We start from the raw sequence: 20,474 nt of genomic DNA, 5'->3' as shown, positions 1-20,474 counted from the left end.
TAGAACAAATAAAATTAACCATAATTATTACATTCAATCAAATCGTATATTTATAACAATAATACATATTTATATTAGATTATAGTCCATCGTCATTCAATTATTCCATGTTGTAGAAAAAAACATTTCTGTCTATCCTAACTTCTAATCCTGTCAGTCGCCTAAAAAGAAAAAAAAAGGGAAGAGAGCGAGAGAAGAGGAAAAGCAAATCAGAATAACAACAAATAGAAGGGTTGTACATTCATTGTCTATAGCCGGCTTCAATATTTTAATTGCTGTGCTTTAAAGGAAAGAGAGAAAGACAGAAAAGCAAATCAGCACAATTTTAAAAAAAGAGAAAAATCATCTATCCATCATCCCTTGCCCACTTTAATACTTTAATTGCTATGCTTTTTCTACTGAACTGCTTCCCCAATTCCTTTCTCCCCTCTACTCCCTTCCACTGCCCAGTTCCTAGATTTTCTACCCAGACCCCAGTCTCCTTTTCAAATATGTTTTCCAGCTCACTTAATACATCCCCCCTCCCCCGGTTTAATTCATTAGTCACTATTATTTCCATTGTTGTCTCATCTTTGTCTTCTTCCTTCATTTCTTCTGTTGCCTCCTCTCTTTCCTAGACAGCTTGATCTTTGCACATCATCATTCATATGGTAGTTTCCATTTTGTCCATAATTTCATTAAATCCTTTCTCCATGATGTCCTTTATATTTTGAAAAAGTATGTTCATCTCCTGCAGAATTCCACTCATTTCTCCTTATAAAATATCTTATTTTGTTTTAGGAGATTCAACTTTTATGTAACAGTCCAGAAATTATTTATTCAATCCTTAAATTACCCTTCATAGGGTGTATTAATCCCAGGTTGAAGGCTGAAGTATGGAAATCTTCATTGTCCTATTAGCAACCTCTATTCCTACCAGTTCCAGTTGCTCAATTACTCAGTTGCAGAAATCTGTATCCAGTCCAAGAGCTACAGTGTTTGCAGTGTTTGCAGTTTACAATGTTGCCACTCTTTTTCTTTGTATTTCTTTTCTATAAACAATTCCCAGGTATAGGCAGCTTATCTAAGTCTTGCAGCAATCTTGTAACAATGTTCAAGATCAGGTATTTCTCACTTTTTTGTTTCACTTTCTTCACTTTCCCTTTGGCTTTTCCCTGGCCAGTAGATGTCACTGTTGCTCTATTTCTCTTTTACTCCTCTCCTTAAACTTCTTTGGTAAGGGCCATTTTCCCCTTGTAAAAAAAAAAAAAAAGCCAGAGTCCAAGTTTTAATAATCCCAAATAGAGTTTGAGTTCAATGATTGTACAATTAATATACACCTTGTTAGCTAATCCAATTTTCCTATTTTAGTACTTTTATCCTCAAGTTATCCAAATAGTTCAAAATTCTTATTCCAATCAAATTCTTATTTCAGCTTTGTGCTTCTTCATCTCTACTTCAGGGGGTAGAAGATCAACAATCCCCCCCCTCTTTTTCAGTCCCACTACCATTCAGTCAATTTTAAATAGGGCAATTTTGGCAGTAGTTAGGAAATTCTCACCCAGTCACCGCATTGTTCTTTCAATCTCTCTTCATTCTTTCCCGATCGGACTGTCACAGCCTTGGATGGCACACAATGGTTGTCTTTTCCTTCTTGCCGGATTGAGAGCTTTTCTGGGTCAAACAAGGCATTAGCTGTTCCTTATGATCTGTAAGGGTCTTCTCTCTTCTTCATCACCCCTTCAAGGCAGCTTAGGTCTGTTGGGACCCACTGCCACGGGGAAATTGGCAAACCTTCATAGAGCCTATGGAAGAATCGTAATTTCGCCATGATGTCAGCTCCGCCTTCCCTTTTCTTGATCTGTTGACGATCAACTTTTTGTGCAGCAACCACAGCCTCCAGACACTGTTCAGAGAGGTGGACTGTTTTCCTTCATCGTAAATCTCCCATTTAAAAAGGGTCCACAAGTCCTCAATAGGGTGTAGGTCAGGTGAAGAAGGGGGCCATGTCATTATTCTTTCATCTTTAAAGTCTTTACTGGCTAGCCACACAGTGGAGCACCTCGATGCATACAATGGAGCATTGTCCTGCATACAAATCATAGTCTTCTTGAAAGATGCAGACTTTTTCCTGTACCACTGCTTGAAGAAAGTGTCTTCTAAAAACTGGCAATAGGTTTGGGAGTTGATTTTGAGTCTATCTTCAACCCCCCAAAAAGATGCAATTAGCTCATCTTTCAAATACCAACCCATACCATTACCCCTCCTCCACCTTGCTGGTTTCTGAGTCAAAGTGGAACTCTGTGCCCATTAGTGATCCAGCCACAGGCCCATCCATCTGTCAAAATAGAGAGTCACACTCATCTCACCAGTCCATAAAACCTTTGATAAATCTGTCTTCAGATATTTCTTCACCCAGTCTTGCCGTTTCATGTGTCCAATTTATGTGTCCTGTTCAGTGATGGTCGGGTTTCAGCTTTCCTTACTTTGGCCATGTCTCTGAGCACCGAACACCTTGTACTTCTGAGCACTCCAGGTAAGTTGCGGTTCTGGACTATAACGGCACTGGAGGATGTTGAGTTTCTGGTAGCTTCATGTTTGATTCCTCTCAAGGCAGTTAATGTGCATCTTTTTTTCTAACATGTTTCTTGCAACCCTGTTGACTATTTGCATCAAAATGTTTGATGGTTCTGTGATCATGTCTGAATATCTTACCAATTTCAAGAGTGCTGCATCCCTTTCAAAGTTTTTACAATTTTTGACTTTTCAGAGTCAGTTACAGTGGGGCAAAAAAGTATTTAGTCAGCCACCAATTGTGCAAGTTCTCCCACTTAAAAAGATGAGAGAGGCCTGTAATTGGCATCATAGGTAGACCTCAACTATGAGAGACAAAATGTAAAAAAAAAAAAACCAAACAATCACATTGGCTGATTTGGAAATAATTTATTTACAAATTATGCTGGAAAATAAGTATTTGGTCAATATCAAAAGTTCATCTCAATATTTCGTTATATATCCTTTGTTGGCAATGACAGAGGTCAAACGTTTTCTGTAAGTCTTCACAAGGTTGGCACACACTGTTGCTGGTATGTTGGCCCATTCCTCCATGCAGATCTCCTCTAGAGCAGTGATGTTTTGGGGCTGTCACTGGGCAACACGGACTTTCAACTCCCTCCAAAGATTTTCTATGGGGTTGAGATCTGGAGACTGGCTAGGCCACTCCAGGACCTTGAAATGCTTCTTACGAAGCCACTCCTTCGTTGCCCGGGCGATATGTTTGGAATCATTGTCATGTTGAAAGACCCAGCCACGTTTCATCTTCAATGCCCTTGCTGATGGAAGGAGGTTTGCACTCAAAATCTCTTGATAAATAGCCCCATTCATTCTGTCCTGTACACGGATCAGTCGTCCTGGTCCCTTTGCAGAGAAACAGCCCCAAAGGATGACGTTGCCACTCCCATGCTTCACAGTAGGTATGGTGTTCTTTGGATGCAACTCAGCATTCTCTCTCCTCCAAACACGACGAGTTGTGTTTCTACCAAACAGTTCTATTTTGGTTTCATCCGACCATATGACATTCTCCCAATCCTCTTCTGGATCATCCAAATGCTCTCTAGCAAACTTCAGATGGGCCCGGACATGGACTGGCTTAAGCAGGGGGACACGTCTGGCACTGCAGGATCTGAGTCCCTGGCGGCGTAGTGTGTTACTGATGGTAGCCTTTGTTACGTTGGTCCCAGCTCTCTGCAGGTCATTCACTAGGTCCCCCTGTGTGTTCCTGGGATTTTTGCTCACTGTTCTTGTGATCATTTTGACCCCACGGGGTGAGATCTTGCGTGGAGCCCCAGATCGAGGGAGATTATCAGTGGTCTTGTATGTCTTCCATTTTCTAATTACTGCTCCCACAGTTGATTTGTTCACACCAAGCTGCTTGCCTATTGCAGATTCAGTCTTCCCAGCCTGGTGTAGGTCTACAATTTTGTTTCTGGTGTCCTTCGACACCTCTTTGGTCTTCACCATAGTGGAGTTTGGAGTGTGACTGTTTGAGGTTGTGGACAGGTGTCTTTTATACTGATAACAAGTTCAAACAGGTGCCATTGATACAGGTAATGAGTGCAGGACAGAGGAGCCTCTTAAAGAAGAAGGTACAGGTCAGTGAGAGCCAGAATCTTGCTTGTTTGTAGGTGACTAAATATTTATTTTCCACCATAATTTGCAAGTAAATTCTTTCCAAATCAGCCAATGTGATTGTTTGGTGTGGGTTTTTTTACATTTTGTCTCTCATAGTTGAGGTCTACCTAAGATGCCAATTACAGGCCTCTCTCATCTTTTTAAGTGGGAGAACTTGCACAATTGGTGCGAAGAAGATGATGGAAGCAGGCCATCTTAGCTCCCCTTTCACAGGGAACCAGGGAGCAGAACAGCAAAAATTTCCATAGTTTTTAAAACAACTCAGCAATCGCCTCTTGAAATTGTAATATAAATCTTTTCACATAGTTAGTACAAGTGACTAATTCAACTTTTTTCTCTCTCTCTCCATTCCGAGATTGAGAGATAGTCCAAATGCCGCTTTGCCTGAGAGGGGTGAAAAAAAAACCCTCCAATCTTCCAACTTCAAATAGATTGAATCCACAACTTACAAAAGACTGCTGCTCATCAATTAAAAGGGGTTAGGGAGATTGGAGCGAACTTCTCACCTCCAGTACTTCAGCCGCTACTTCTAATTAGTTACTTCCTTCCGGAATCCATTCAGCGAAGGTGCTGCTATGCACCCCACACACTCCCCGGCTCCTGAGGCGAAGCTGGACCCCCCCCCATGGCTGCCGCGGATCCGGGGGTTCCAGCAAGCCGCCCTACAGCAGGTGGTCCCTCCAAGACCACCTGTGTTCCTAAAAGGAGCCCACTGGAGAAGCGAGCAGTGGACCAACGTCCGTCGCCTTCGGAAACCAGAAGTGATCTGCCCACTGATTCTGTACCACCTCTAGGAAGAGGGGAGGGGCCGGAACCTCCTCTTTATCCATGTTGGGATTTATCAACATGGCCAGATTGGGATCCCTGTGTTGAGAAACTGGGGGAGCCCCCGTGCCAATTTGAGTGGTCTTTTTGGCCTTGTGTAACATAGGCTTGAAAGCAGGGGGAGGAAAAAGCCCCAAGAATGCAGGGGCCTCTGGAGGGATGGCATCCTCGTCCTCAGAGAAGCCTAAGTCTGGGTGAGTGTGGTTCCCCAAGATGGAACCGTCACTAACCACTGAAGGGGAAGGAGGTCTGGTGATAACGTGACCTCTGGAGGAAGAGGGGGACCTTCTTCTGGTAGTCGCCAGTGGTCTAGATCTCCCCTGGGAGGAGCCCTCCCTCTGGGCTAAGCCCGAGGAAATACCCCTGTATATAGCTGCGGAGATGAGCATCCTAATGCTGGCTGGTAATTGGTCTAAGTCTTCTAAATCCTCTTCGGATGGGCCTCGAGATGGCCCTCGTGGGGCGAATTGGTAAATAGTCCCTAGAGCCCCCTTCACCTGGATCCTCCATCCTGTCCCTATATGTTTTGGGAGAAATGGGGGGAGAAGGAGAGGTCACCCCCCCTTCTAGACCTTGCAGGAGAGACAGAAGGAGAGGAAGGGCTGAAACCCCTGAGGAGAGAGCCCGAAGCTTGAGATTGGGCTTCCAGTGGAGACCTGGATCTGCTGGTGGATTCCGGCCTAGAAGCCTGTGCCAGTTTTTCTGCCCTGGCCACCTGTTTTTCCAGAGCTTTCTGTCTTCTGGATTCATCTCTGGCAGTGGCTCTGGAAGGGCGTTGGTCTGCTGTAGGCCTGGCCGCTGTCCTGGGCCTAAGCCTGCCTTGGGTCTCCTCCACCCTCTCTCCTTGGGCCTGCTGATCCGCAATTGTAGAGGCCATGCCTCACTCACGTGTCTTGCTGGGGGTGCCTGCCGGTCTTGATCCCTGGCCTCGCTGCAGCAGCTTCGTGAGGCCTGGCGTGCCTCTGCCTGTGCTTTGTTTCAATCACTGATAGAAGCGTATTTAGAGGCCGCTGCCCACGAGGTTGCACCAAAATGGCTGCCGTGCCTCATGGGTGAAGATTCGGGCGATTCAATTGAAAGGGCTCTGAGGGGTTAGCCTCACACCGAGCCGAGCCAGAGGCTCCTTCTGCACCCACTTTGAATATGAGCCAGCAATGTGCAACAGCAGTCAAAAAAACTAATACAATACTGGATTGTATAAACAGAGGCATAGAATCAAGTTCATGTGAAGTATTGGTACCACTTTATAAAACCCTAGTAAGACCACCCCTGGAATACAGCAACCAATTTTGGTCACCATACTACAAAAAAGATGTTGAGACTTTGGAAAAAATTCAGAGAAGAGCAACTAAGATGATCAAAGGCCTGGAGACTAAAACATATCAAGAACGGCACAGGATTTGGGTTTGGCTATTCTAAAGAAAAAAATATTAGGGGTGGCGTGACAGTAGTATTCCAGTATTTATGGCGCTGCCACAAAGAAGAGGAGGTCCAATTATTCTCCAAAGCACCAGAAGGCAAGACAAGAAACAATAGTTGGAAACTAATCACAAAGAGAGAAGTAACCTGGGATAAAGAAGAAACTTCCTAACAGTGAGGACAATTAACTAGTGGAACAAGTTTGCCTCCAGAAATCATAGGCACTCCATCACTGGATGCTTTTAAGAAGAGTCTAGATAGTCACTTATCTAAAATGGTATAGGTCCGTGATGGCGAATCTATGGCACGCGTGCCACAAGTGGCACATGGAGCCATATTTGCTGGCACAAGAGGCGTCAGCTCTGGCACACACCGGCCAGCTGATTTTTGCCCTTCCAGAGGGCTGGGGGAGGCCATTTTTGCCCACCCCAGGCTTCAGGAAAGCCTCCGGAGCCTGGGGAAGGCAAAAAACAGGCCCAATGAGCCAAAGGTCTCGGGGGGGGGGGGGGCATCTCAGGAAACACAGTGTTGGTAGACATCCTCATTAAGGCCATCTTTGTAGCATTCCATCAGAGCCTCTTGGGACCACCCCCGCATGTGGCAAGCCAGCTCGCAAAGCTCCTGGGTGTATTCTCCACCCCTGGTTTAGGAATTTCGTCCTGGTACTAGCTAGGGGGTTTTCGAAATGTGCCCGGAGGGCCATCATAAACACATCGTAATCCCTCAGCTGTGGGGAATCCTCATTCTGAAGGGCCACCATCCATTCAGCTGCGGTCCCTTCCAGGGCCATGGTGGCACATCTCACTTTTGCTGCTTCTGAAGCAAAGTCCTCCCCATACTCCTGCATGTAATTCCAGACTTGGGCTAAGAATTCCAGAGCGTTGATACCTTCCGTATTTTATCCCTAGTGGAGGAATCTTTGGAATTTGGTGCCTCTGGAACACTATCCCCTCACCGGGGGGGCCTGGGTTGCCGCTGCCGCTTGAGCTCCAGACTTTTGCCTACCTGATTTTCAGCTCCATCGCGTTTCTCGCCGATGTGTGCAGGGAAACGAAAGTTTATCTGGGACTAAAAAAATGTTCAATCAATCAAATCCAACTTTTCGCATAAGAAAAGAATCACACAAAGTTGGGATTGTATGAAAAAATTTTTAGCACCACACAAACTTTTCTTTCCCTGCACACGATGGCAAGAAATGCAATGGAGCTGGAAATCAGGTAGGAAAAGAAATGCTTGGGGAATTTGCAGAAAGCAAGGGCATCTGGGTGGTGGTGGATGGGGAAAGCTCCATGGCCTGGCACTGCATTCAGGCAACGGAGTGGCCGGAGCAAAGTAAGGAGATGCCTTTCCCTCTCTTCTCCCTGCTTCTCCACCTTCCCTCGTGCTAGCTGCTCCATTTCCCGTTTCTACATAAGTATAAGTATAATCTTTATTGTCATTGTACTTAAATACAACGAAATTGATTACATTGCAGTGCAGCACCCAGGATCCACTTTGATGGGGGAGGGGGGATAATTTGCCTGGCCAAACTAACCCTGCTGTCTTCCCTACATTGGGCTCAGTAGCAGCTTCAATCGGGTCGCTCTGTCAGTGGCGAACAAAACAGCCATCAAGCTGTGCCTCCTCCTGCCGCCAAGTGCGCCCAGTCCTGCGTGGCCTTTCCTTCGCTCATGCTGTTTCCTGCTATTTCCTGCCATTTCCTGCTTGCCTCTGAATGCCGGCTGAATATGCATGACCCCCTCCACTCCCAGGCCTCTTGCTGATGGCTTCCAGACACTTCTTCTCCTTGTAGCACTGACCTCCTTGGCTTTTGAAATCCAGCACTGTTTCTCTGGCTGCCAAGCCCGAGCAGCTGATGGATGCTGGTTTTCAAAAGCCAAGGAGATGGAAAGCAACTTTTCAAAGCAAAGGAGGCGAGGGAGGGAACTGCAGGATTAATCGTAAATTAACAGGAATCTTGTGATAAAAATCGCCACCAACTTTCCTAAAGAGATTTGAAACAATCCCAAGGATGGGATGGGGGTGCTACATTGAAGTTTCTAAAGTGCACGTGCTCTCACCCACAAACCGCATTCCCCGGCTTCTCGACTGGACCTCTCCAGGCTCAGCAGAGCCAATTTGCAAGTTCACATCATTCTCTCCGGTGCTGCTTGGCAGGCCACGCTCCACACCATAACATTTTAGCTATGCTGGCACAAAAGGGCTGGCTGCTGTGGTGACGGAATGGGGGAAAGGATGCAGAACTGCGGGCACTTGCAACCATGACTGGCATTCTGTGTGATTGGCTGAATCGGGAAGTGAAGCTTCTCCAAAGAAGCGGGATGTCATTGCTTTGAGGTGCCAGGGAAGGGGGGGTCCCGCCACCTCCTGGTTCCCCGCAGGCTCTTCCAATAGGAGGAAGCATTCATTTTTTAAAAAATAAGCTCATCTCAAAACAGATTGTTTTTTCCCTTGTAACTGAGCCTCGCTTCCTTCAATCAGGGTGGGAGAAAGCACCACAGTGCATGACAATTTAGATATGCTCAGAGGCACTGAGGTCTCCATCATGCTGTTTTTGGTGTTTTGCTTCTGCCACCGCCTTGGAAAACGGGTGTCTGAGTTGACACTGCTGTCTGCCTTTTCTCTGCTGCAGGGGAACATTATTGTTTTTTAATAGATTGGAAAATGATATGAGGGACCTTTGAGGAGAAAGCCCTGCATAATTTGTGATGTTGGAATGGATTATATGTCAACTCCTAGAGACCCTACAGTTTTTAAGTATTGGAATTAAGTATTTACTTGTGGTGACTGAGAGCAAACGATATTTAATGGCAGTACGTTAGAAGTGCCTTAGAATAGAAAACAACTATTTTTGGCGACAAAGCTTTATGAAAATAAAAATATTGCACTCTGTTTCCACACAGTTTCTTTGTACTGTATTTTCCAATTATGTAAATAAGCTTGTGTGATAACTTTTCCTACAAACTGTTCACAGAAGCTCTATGAATTTGCAGAAAGGGTCCCCTGAGGAAGGTGGATTTGCAATATTAAAAAAGAAGACAGAGAATGGTGATTTAATGACTGATCTATATGCTCTACCAATTATCCGAGGCCTGGGGTCCTCATTTGTACCACCCAGAGGGCCAGTGTATGTCTGTACATACCTCGCTAGTTGCTTGGCAATTTATCTACTCCACCTGTATTTATATATTCTTTAAAATATGTTTAAACTATTTTTTTAAATGGGAAGCTGATTTGCCACAAAGCAAAACAACATCCTCCAAAAAAACCATTTATTTCTTTATTTGTATTCCATCATTATTTTTATAAGTAATTCAAAGCAGCAAACATTCCAAATACCCCTCCTCCTTCTCCTATTTTCCCCACCACCGTCCTGTGAGGTAGGCTGGGCTGAGAGGGGGAATGACTGGCCCAAACTCAGCCAGTCAGTTGTTAACTCACTAAGCCATTTCTTTCCTGCAATGTGAAAAAGAGAGCTATCTGCAGCCAGTGTTTTGTTTAGAAGTGTGTCCACCTGTCTTGAAAAACAGAAAAATTATAAGCGTAGGGTAGTGCATTGCTATGGTAGACAGGGATGCATTTGTCTACAATTCTTTAAACAAAATATGGCCTTTTCTGGGGAAGGAAGGCACCTGCATAATCCCAGGGGGAAAAATACAGCTGTCTTAAAAATTGCAAACAGGTGCAGCATTCCTTTCCCTGTGCTCATGCAAAAAAACTTTTTTTTGCATTTGAATGCAAAATGCAGTGATACAGTACAAGAGGGCAAGTAAAAATACACAATCAAAAATGTTATTTGAAATAGGTGCTTTGTAAACCTATCTGTGGCAAGCTTCCCAGCCACTGTTTTGCAAAAGCATTCACAACAATAATTATCCATCAGAATCCAAATACAGGGTTCCAACTTTAAGTGACATTTATGGCTGCTTATTTTGTTTCTACCATGAGTAAAGAAATGAGTGAGAAATCATCATTTTTATAATTATTCCTAAAGTGGAAGAAACAATTATATATATTATATACAAATTTAATTGAATATATAATTACAATTAAGCCAAAGATGCAATTCCAGTAAATTGGAATTTGGTCACAGAAATTCCCAGATTAACCTATGACATCTCCAGCAAGTGATAGGAAAGCTCTTTTTCCACCTAAGGTCCAGAAGAAATAGTACCGAGTTAAATAGACTATAAGCATAAAGATAAAAAACGATATATGCAGTGTTATCTTCATTTTAGATGTCTCAAGGGTGGCTCCCGGCGCTTTCTTTTCTGTGGGAAACTGGTCCAAATGGCTCTTTGAGTGTTTAAGGTTGCATACCCCTGCTCTGATGGGTGGGTGTATGTATGTAAAAGACAGCACTGATCACTGATTGTAACAGCACTAGAACAGGCACTAAGCACCAGATCCCAAGCAGCAGGGATTTACCACACTAGATACAACCCAAAGGGTAGATCAGTGTCTTTCAGATGAAAGATATATGGACTTTATCTCCCAGAATTCCCCAGCCAGACATCAATAGTTTCCACAGAAGATCGTGGAGAATAATAGAGCTAAGAATCTATGGAAGTTCCAGATCCAGAAGGACAGGCAGGCATTAGATAACCAACCAGACACTACACTAGTAGACAAATTAATAGACAAAGACCAGAAGTGCTCGGGAGGCCAGGCAAGTGGAGCGAAGTGCCCCTTGACAGTAGTGATGTCGAGTTGGACATACCCACCCAGTCACATGACCACCCAGCGACGCCCACCCAGCCAGTCATTAGGGCAGAGAACCGGTTGTTAAATTATTTGAATCCCACCACTGCCTAAGAGTCATAAGGCAACGAAGCACAACGATCAGTTTCACAAAGAGCACTAAATATGTTAAAAATGACAGGCTTAAACATTATAATTTAAAATTCAAAGAAGCTGAAAACAGTAAAGATACTCAAAATGAGGAAATTTGTGTAAAAAATTAACACACCTTTCTTGTTGGGAGAAAACAACAAATAATCAAAAACTGTAAAATTAGAAGGTTGGAAGAGCAGATTTTTTCTAACTAATTGTAAATGAAAGATAAGCATCTTATATAAAACTTATAAAAATCCAATAAAAATTGTGAATAACCTTTTTTTCTCTCAAAATCTGCTTTTTCACAAGATGAGATGAGATATTCTTATATTAGGATTATTTTCCCTGAGTATCTGCACTGCACATACATCCTACTTCACAGTATCATTTTTAATTTTAAGACTTACCAGTTACATTGTTCAAAACTTCTTTCAAAACACTGAAGCTGTGCAATAGGGGATCACGTTCTTCATCCTAAACATATGAATATATTGTTATATATTTAAAGCTAAATCCTCAGAAGAGAAAATGAAGATTTTAATCTCTTCAATGGCACACTATACAAAGGTATGACTATGAAACCATTTTTTCTGAATATTAGCAATTTATTGTTCTTATTTTTGAAGAAAATGTTTTTTGTAGGAGAGGACAGTATATGATACAACTTGATGTTTCTACACTACAGCACAAAACACTAAAATTGTGCATGGGAAACAGACAGGGTCAACTAGAGATCCTAATCCAGGGAAACAAAGTGATGCATTAGCCATCGCTAGACTTGTTGGGATGAAAACATGGATGACAACAATGTATTCAAAACAAACATATCCAAAAGAAAGGATATTACATTCCCAAAGAAAACACGCATATGCACAGAAATTTAACAATTGGACCATGAAAATCTTGTCAAAAGTGTTTAGCTAAGAATAAAAAGAAGAACAAAAATAATACATTCAGATGAGGCAGTGGTGAAATTCAATTTTTTTTACTACCGGTTCTGTGGGTGTGGCTTGGTGGGCATGGCAGGGGAAGGATACTACAAAATCTCCATTCCCTGCCCACTCCTGGGGGAAGGATATTGCAAAATCTCCATTCCCACCCCACTCTGGGGCCAGCGATAGGTGGTATTTGCCAGTTCTCTGAACTACTCAAAACTTCCACTACCAGTTCTCCAGAACCTGTCAGAATCTGCTGAATTTCACCCCTGAGGTGAGGGTTTCTTTTTCACAGACTATATGAGCAAGCAAAAATATAAATGACGTCTTCCTGCATCCCATTAGTCCTTCGGAGGCATATAAATGGGATAATGAGAGATTTCAATTATACTGATATCTGCTGAGCACTTAATTTGGTCAAGAATCTAAGGTCCAACAAAATCTGATGGATCAAGTGATAAGAGTTTTCTACTGGTCCAAAGGAATATCAGATCATGCTCCAGTAACTGCTAAGTTGAAATCTGAAAACTCAAACTGTAACAATTGAATTAATAAATTAAATTTCATTTGTGTAATATTAAAACACTTTTTTAAAATGAAAGAAATCTATGTTTATCACCTGTTTGGAACTCTTTTAAGGCGTACATTTATGAACGCATGACAACTTTTGCTTCAAAAATCCAGACTTATTATTCTACAGCAGGGTTGTCAAACTCAAGGTCTGCAGGCCACATCCCGCCCGCAGTGAGGTCAAATCCAGCCTGCACAGCCATCTTGGAAACTGTAAAGGACCAGCCTCCGTCACTTCAGCCTGACTCATGCCATCCCAGCAGGCGGACGCATACACAGGAGGCAGGCACTCATGCACACAGGCTGTTTGCTGCCGCCGCCACCATGTGCAGAATAACAAAAGTAGTTCTATGGAACTAAGGTAAAAAAAATAGTTCAGACCTTCTAACATCACGAGACCTTTTTTTTCATGAGAAATTGGAAGGTCTGAACTATTTTTTTTACCATAGTCCAGGGGTGTCAAACTCGATTTCACTGCGGGCTGGATCAGCATTGTGGTTGTCTCCTAGGGCCAGGGGGAGGGGGAAGCAAGGGCATGGCTGGGGTGGTTGCAACTGATTGGGTGTGGCCCAGGGATGTGGGCAGCTTGACATTGTTCACATGGATGGTGTTCACATGGGTGGTGCCTGTGGGGGCCGGACGGGATTGGGGAGAAAATCCAAGGGTCTCTGGTAGGTGGGGCAAGGAGTGGGAGCTCATCCCGCTGGTTGAGATGAGGTGAGGCAGGGGATGAGGCAGCTACAGCCGGTGTGCCTTCAGCTGCTTTCAGCACCACTCAGTTTCCTATCCCACCCACAACAGGTTGGTCTGGTGGGGGAGTGGAGGGGGGGATTGGTGGGGAAGATTGCCTTCCACCTTCGCCGCTGCACCATGAATGGTGATCGAATATCCCCCAAGCCCTGCAACTGTCAAAGTAAATCCCGGACATTGAGTGAGAAGTGCCCCACCAGGCAGAGAAAGAGAGAGCACAAGAGAGTGATCTGATCCAACATGTTTGTGTGTGTGTGCGCACGCACGCAGAGAGAGAGGGAGGGGGAGAGAGAGAGGGAGGGAGGGGGAGGGGGAGAGGGAGGGAGAGAGGGAGAGAGAGAGAGAGAGAGAGAGAGAGGTTTGAACAGATTGTTCTCTCGCTCTCACACCTATCTCATGGCAGCAGCACCAACCATACTCTCCACGGCGGCCTGCACTGCTTTGTCCTCTACCCTCACCCCCACCTCACTTCATTCACCTTAGTTCTTTGCCACTTCTTCTCCTTGCTTGCAGCCGTAACGGAGCAGGAGGATGAAAGTACAGCAGCCACAAAGCAAGGTGGGGGGATGGAAGTTGAAGCAAGGCAGAGGGTGCAGAGCTGCCCCACGCACTGGCTTACCTGAGGGCGTCACAGCCAGGCGATCAACTCCAGAAGCCCTGTCCAGGACCCTGCGTGGCTGCCAGCCTGCTTCTCCTTGCTCACTGCCGCAATGGAGCAAGAGGCTGAACAACACATATGGGGCCCTGGATGGGGCTGTGGAAGCAGATGATGCAGTTGTCAGGATGTTGATGACCTGGCGTGGGCCAGGTCAATGTGATGTGAGTCAGCACTTTAGTTTCCAGGATGGCTGCATGGACCACATCTGACCTCAACGAGGGCCTTGAGTTTGACACACCTGTACTACAATAATATTCTGGAAGTGGTTAATGGACCTCTTCCAGTGTGTCTCTTGCTCCCTTCTTCCCATCTTGTCAATCTTAACTAAATTTTATTGTTAATATTTCTTGTTTTAATGCTTTAATGTTTTATCTTGTGGATTTTTACAATTGTATGCCACCTAGAGTTCCTCTGGGTTGCATGAGTAGCACATAAGTTTAGTACATAAATAAGAAAGAAATAAGAATAAGAATAAACTAGGGTAACTACACATATGGAATAGTTCTTGAAATGAACTAAGAAAAAATATAGAGAATCTAGTGATAAAGCTGGAAACTTACTATCCTACCAGCTGACGTAACATCTAAAACACTATTTCAAAAATCCAGTCCAACATCTGTCAGTTACAGACAGTACTGTTAAACATATAGATCAGCAGTCCCCAATCTTCACGGGTTGGAAGCACAGGCAGGCAGGAGGGAGAACTATGCCACGCGAGCGGCAGGCTGGTGCATGTATATACACAGCTCAACTTGCATGAGTGGCCAGCTAATGCGCACACAGCTCAACTTGCGAGTGTGTGCAAACCCACTACTTTTGCAATCTGAACTGCATGTGCATGCTCCAGCCTACCACTCACGCGAGTTGAGCTGCGCATGCACATGTGCGCCAGCCAGCTATTTACGCAGCCCAGTTACAAATAAGCCAGGCCCAGTAGAGGGCTGTGGCCCAGGGCTTAGGAACTCCTGATATAGATAATACCTAATTATACACATCTGATTCCTTTGTAATCTTTAAGCAAATTGTAAAATTTTGAGGAGCTATAGAATTTCTCAAGCATATATAAGTCATCTGACCCAACCATTCTCCTTATACAAAATTCAAGATAACATTCAGTATTCATGTCCATTAGATGAATCATGATATGGCTATACTAACATCTTGCCCTTTACAGTACAAAAGGGAAGAAATTAAATTCACAGATTTTCTGGATAAACATTTAAACTGAACAGCGGGGACAGAGAATTAATTGATACAGAACATTTCTGTCCCCAGCAATCTAAAATTAATAGGGGTATCAGTGGATTTAACACAGATATTTGTGCAGGTAAGATTATCAGCCCTGCTGTCCAGCAAAACCAAGTATTTAATAGTGAGTGACATACCATGTGTACTAATCAAACAGGTGGCAAGAAAGTAGGGGCAGTCAGGCACAACAGACGTTATATAGGCAGTAAACACAGGGTCAGTCAAAATGGACTCAAATGTCTATACACCAATGCAGAGAGTATAAGGAATAAACAGGGTGAATTAGAAGTTCAAGTAAATGTGGCAGATATGATATTGTTACCATTACAGAAACTTGGTGGGATTAAACTGACAAATGGAACAAACAGCTAGAAGGATTTAAATTATTTAAAAGAAATAGACCAAATAAAAGAGGAGGTGGAGTTGCACTATATATAAGAAATAACTACATCCAAACCCGAAGACCAGCTGGCTGGTGTGCATGTGTGTGCCAGCCAGCTGATCTTTGCATGGATCGGAGCACTGGAAACCTGAAAACCAGCTGGATGGTGCACGCATGCCTTTTTTTCAGGCTGTTTTCAGGCCATTTTTTGGCAGTTTTCTGGTGCTCCAGCGCCCGTGAAGACCAGCTGGCCAGAACACATGTGGGTGCCAAAAAGTAGAAGAGCAGCTGGCAACGGCACGCATGCCCACAACTAGGGCTCTGCATGCCACCTCTGGCACACGTGCCATAGGTTCGCCATCACGGGTCTATACTATAGATCACCTAACCAAACAGTCAGCTAAGGTATGTAGGAAGCACACCACAATAGTAATGGGAGATTTTAACTACCCTGACATCAACTGGGAAACAAACGCTGCACCAAGTGGAAGATCCAATAGGTTCCTAACAAACCTATCAAGATAACTTTGTTTCCCAAAAGATAGAGAAGGGAAAGGGATCAGCCATATTGGACTTAATTCTCACTAACAGAGAGGAAATGATAGAAGGTGTTGACGCTATAGGAACCTGGGGGCAAGTGACCATGCAATATTGGAATTCAATATTATACAAACACAAGTAGTAGAACAAAGTCAAACTCGAGTCTTGGACTTTAAGAGAGCTAATTTCAATAAACTTAGGGAGAGCTTGGGAAGGATTCCATGGATGAGAATCCTCAAGGGGAAAACAACTCAAGAAAAACAAAATGCAAAGGTACAATGTATGTGGTACCTTGCTCAATAGTAATAACTGTGAGAGGGATCTTGGAGTCCTAGTGGACAACCATTTAAATATGAGCCAGCAGTGTGCAGCAGCTGCCAAAAAAGCCAACACAGTTCTAGGCTACATAAACAGAGGGATAGAATCAAGATCACGTGAAGTGTTAATACCATTTTATAATGCCTTGGTAAGGTACACTTGGAATGCTGCATTCGGTTTTGGTCGCCACAATGTAAAAAAGATGTGGAGACTCTAGAAAGAGTGCAGAGAAGAGCAACAAAGATGGTTAGGAGACTGGAGGCTAAAGCATATGAAGCACAGTTGCAGGAACTGGGTATGTCTACTTTAATGTAAAGAAGGACTAGAGGAAACATGATAGCAGTGTTCCAATATCTCAGGGGTTGCCACAAAGAAGAGGGAGTCAAACTATTCTCCAAAGCACCTGAGGGTAGAACAAGAAGCAATGGGTGGAAACTAATCAAGGAGAGAAGCAACTTAAAGTTGAGGAGAAATTTCCTGACAGAACAATTAATCAGTGGAACAATTTGCCTCCAGAAGTTGTGAATGCTCCAACACTGGAGTTTTTAAGATGATGTTGGATACCCACTTGTCTGAAGTTGTGTAGAGTTTCCTGCCTATGCAGGGGGTTGGACTAGAAGACCACCAAAGTCCCCTCCAACTCTGTTATTCCAGTCCATGTGTACTTTCTATAATAGCTAACTTCATATGCCACGACGTAGTTGTAGTTAGTGCTTGTTATTAGTCTGAGGATAATTATATTTTATCTTAATCTTAATATCTCTTAGAAGAATTGCATTTTTACACTGCCATTATTTTACACAACAAAATATTGTCTTAATTTTATTAGTAAGTAGAAAAAGTTATAATATAGGAAAAAAGTTATAATATGCTATATTCTGACATACTTAGGGTATTTTGGACAACAACTTTAACAGCATTACTTCAGGTTACTGAGGTTGTGTGAAGTCATACTGTTTCAGTTGAATAGCTACATAAAACCTACATTGCATTCAGACCCCCTTCACTTTTGTCAATTTTGTTATGCTGCAGTTTGATTATTCAGTTGTTGAAATTCATTTTTCTCATTAATCTATATTCAGTACCCCATAATGACAAAGTGAAAACAGAATTTTAGAAATGTCTATAAATTTATTGAAAAGAAAAACCTGAAATATCACATTGGCATTCAGACCCTTTGCAACAACACATGAAATTTAGCTCAGGGGCCTCCTATTTCTCTTAATCACTGCTGACATGTTTTGACACCTTAATTGGAATCCACCTGTGGTAAATTAAATTGATTGGACAGGATTTGGAAAGGCACATATCTCTCTATAGAAGGCATCACAGCTGACAATGCACATTGTAGCAGACCAAAACCCATGAGATCAAAGAAAGTTTTCCACTTAATCCCTTTCTGATTCTAATGCGATAGTAAGACCAATTTTGTGAAAATCCTCCCCTTTGCCAAATGGGCTAACATATCCTTCATGAGGGGAAGGGAGTACATATTTTCCACGCAAATGGTGTTCAGAGATCTATAATCAACGCAGAGACCATATTATTTTCTCTAAACAGAACTGGGGCAGCCACTTGGGGTCTTGCTAGTTGGATAAAACCTCTAGCTAGGTTTTTATCATTGAATGCATGGAGCTCATCTAATTCCCTGGGAGCCATCGAATACAGTTTCGGTATCAGTGGCTTGGCTCAAGTACAGTTTCAAAGGCACAGTCTGTTGACAGAGTGAGAGAAAGCTCATTCAACTTCTTTTCACTGAAAACTTCACTCAAGTCTCAGTATTCCTTTGGGACGGCCAGTAGGGGTCTCTCTTGCATTGCAGCTCCAGTCTCCTGGTGTAAAACTCTCTTATTTAAGCATTCTCGGCTATGTTGGGGTTTGCCATCTGGTGGAAATTTTTATAGTCCCTTTCTCCAGTCCACCTGTGGGTTCCACCATTTCAACCAGGCTAATCCTAGGACAAGGGGCCTCTCTATCCCTGGGGCCACTATAAAGCTTAAAGTCTCTGAGTAAGCATCCATCTGTATTCCCAAGGGTTCGGTAGCAAACATGGTAGGGATGACATTGTTTGCATGATCCCCATGGTAGGGCAGGAGCCTTGATCAGTTTGCAGACTCCACCTAATGTAAGGACCTGCCTCAGCTACCTTCTCAAGAAAGTAAAACTTTTGAAGCAGTTTGTATTTCAAAAGGAACTTTTACTGAGAGATAGTGACTGAAGACAAGTCAAGTGGAGTCTGAAATTGCACACAAAGGATTAGGCTAACTATCCTCTTCAATCTCCACCCCACCCCAATGTCCCATGTCCATCCAAAGCCAATGAAATGCCACAAAGGTGCTTTGAAAAACTCCAAGAGGTTGTCTTCGGGGTGCTGGGACCTTGAATACTAGGCTGGAATCGGCTGAGAAAGAGCCGGTGCAGATGGGCTGATGTCCCCCCCCCTCCCCAAGCTCCCAAGCAGTTATAGCAAAAACGAAAGCATGCAAAACATTCCCTCACCAAGCCTCCTCCCCCCCCACCCCCCACTTCAGAATGGCAGACCACAACACAAGGACCTGACACTGCCTGCAGAGACAGGATTATTGCAAGGCACAGATTGGGAAAAGCTACAATAAAATTTCTGCTGTGCTGAAAATTCCTAAAAGCAAGTGGCCTCCATAATTCTCAAACAGAAGTAGTTTGGCACAAGCAGGACTCTTCCAAGAGCTGGTTGCCCTGTCAAACTGAACAATTGGGGGAGAAGCGTCTTAGTAAGAGAGGTAACCAAGACCCCAAGGATCACTCTGACTGAACTCCAGTGATCCTGTGTAGAGATGGGATAGAGTTTCAGAAGGACAACCATCATAGTAGCTCTCCATCAATCTGGGCTTTATAGCACAGTGGCTAGATGGAAGCCTCTCCTCAGTAGAAAACACATGAAAGCGTGCTTAGAGTTTGTTCCTCACTATCGGAGAGTCCTTCAGGTGCTTTTTTGAGAATTCCAAGTGGGCTTTCAAGACCTTCTCCTCCGATTGCTAGGTTTGATGGCGCCACCAGCTCTTGGAAGTGCCCTAGTTGCGCCAAACTTCTTCCATTTGAGAATTAGGGAGGCCACTGTGCCTCCATAATTGAACTCTGCTGAACTTTCAGTGAAACAAAAATTTTACTGTACCTTTCCCAGATCTGTGCCTTACAATAATCCTGTCTATGAGTTCTGCAGGCAATTTCTTTGACCGCATGGCTTTTGGTCTGCTGCACTATGTATTGTCAGCTGTGAGGACTTCTATAGAGAGGTGTGTACATTTCAAAATAATGTCCAATCAATTTAACTTACCACAGGTCAACTCTATTCAAGGTATAGAAACATGTTAGCAATAATCAAGAGAAATGGGAAGCACAGAACTAATTTTCATGTGTTATTGTAAAGGGTCTGAATATTTATGCCAATATGATGTTTCAGTTTTCTTTTCAACAAATTTATAGACATTTCTAAAATTCTATTTTCACTTTGTCATTATAGGGTACTGAATGTAGATTAAAGAGGAAAAAATGAATTTCAACAACTGTAGAATTAGACTGCAGTATAACAAAATTGACAAAAGTGAAGGGGACCTGAATACTTTCTGAATGCACTGTATAAATAAATGAATCATATTTAGGATATATTGAAAGAAAAATAGCTAAAATAACTAGAGATTACTATCAAAAATTGAGATTTACAATTAGCTTGGATTGTAAAAAATACTTGGGATGCTATTTTGCCTAAAATACACTGAATGAAATATATCTGAAGGCATAGATGAAACTGCACTGGGTATAAATTGATTAAAACTGCCTTTGAATC

The 20,474-nt window shown here is 43.3% G+C and overlaps 1 protein-coding gene across 5 annotated transcripts in view; it reads right to left on the bottom strand.

Moving 5' to 3' along the window:
- GBF1 (golgi brefeldin A resistant guanine nucleotide exchange factor 1) overlaps positions 1-20,474 on the bottom strand; it is a 197,108-nt gene that overhangs the window by 171,467 nt on the left and 5,167 nt on the right. For all 5 annotated transcript variants that reach the window (XM_081956539.1, XM_081956541.1, XM_081956540.1 and 2 more), the window contains exon 3: positions 11,658-11,724. In XM_081956539.1, coding sequence (XP_081812665.1) covers positions 11,658-11,724 — 67 coding nt within the window. The remainder of the gene's footprint in view (positions 1-11,657; positions 11,725-20,474) is intronic.

The sequence above is a fragment of the Natrix helvetica genome (assembly GCF_964273705.1).
Source record: "Natrix helvetica genome assembly, chromosome: 5".
Taxonomy (NCBI): domain Eukaryota; kingdom Metazoa; phylum Chordata; class Lepidosauria; order Squamata; family Natricidae; genus Natrix; species Natrix helvetica.
Note: the sequence above shows the minus strand (reverse complement) of the source record. Positions and strands in the feature narration are given on the sequence as shown.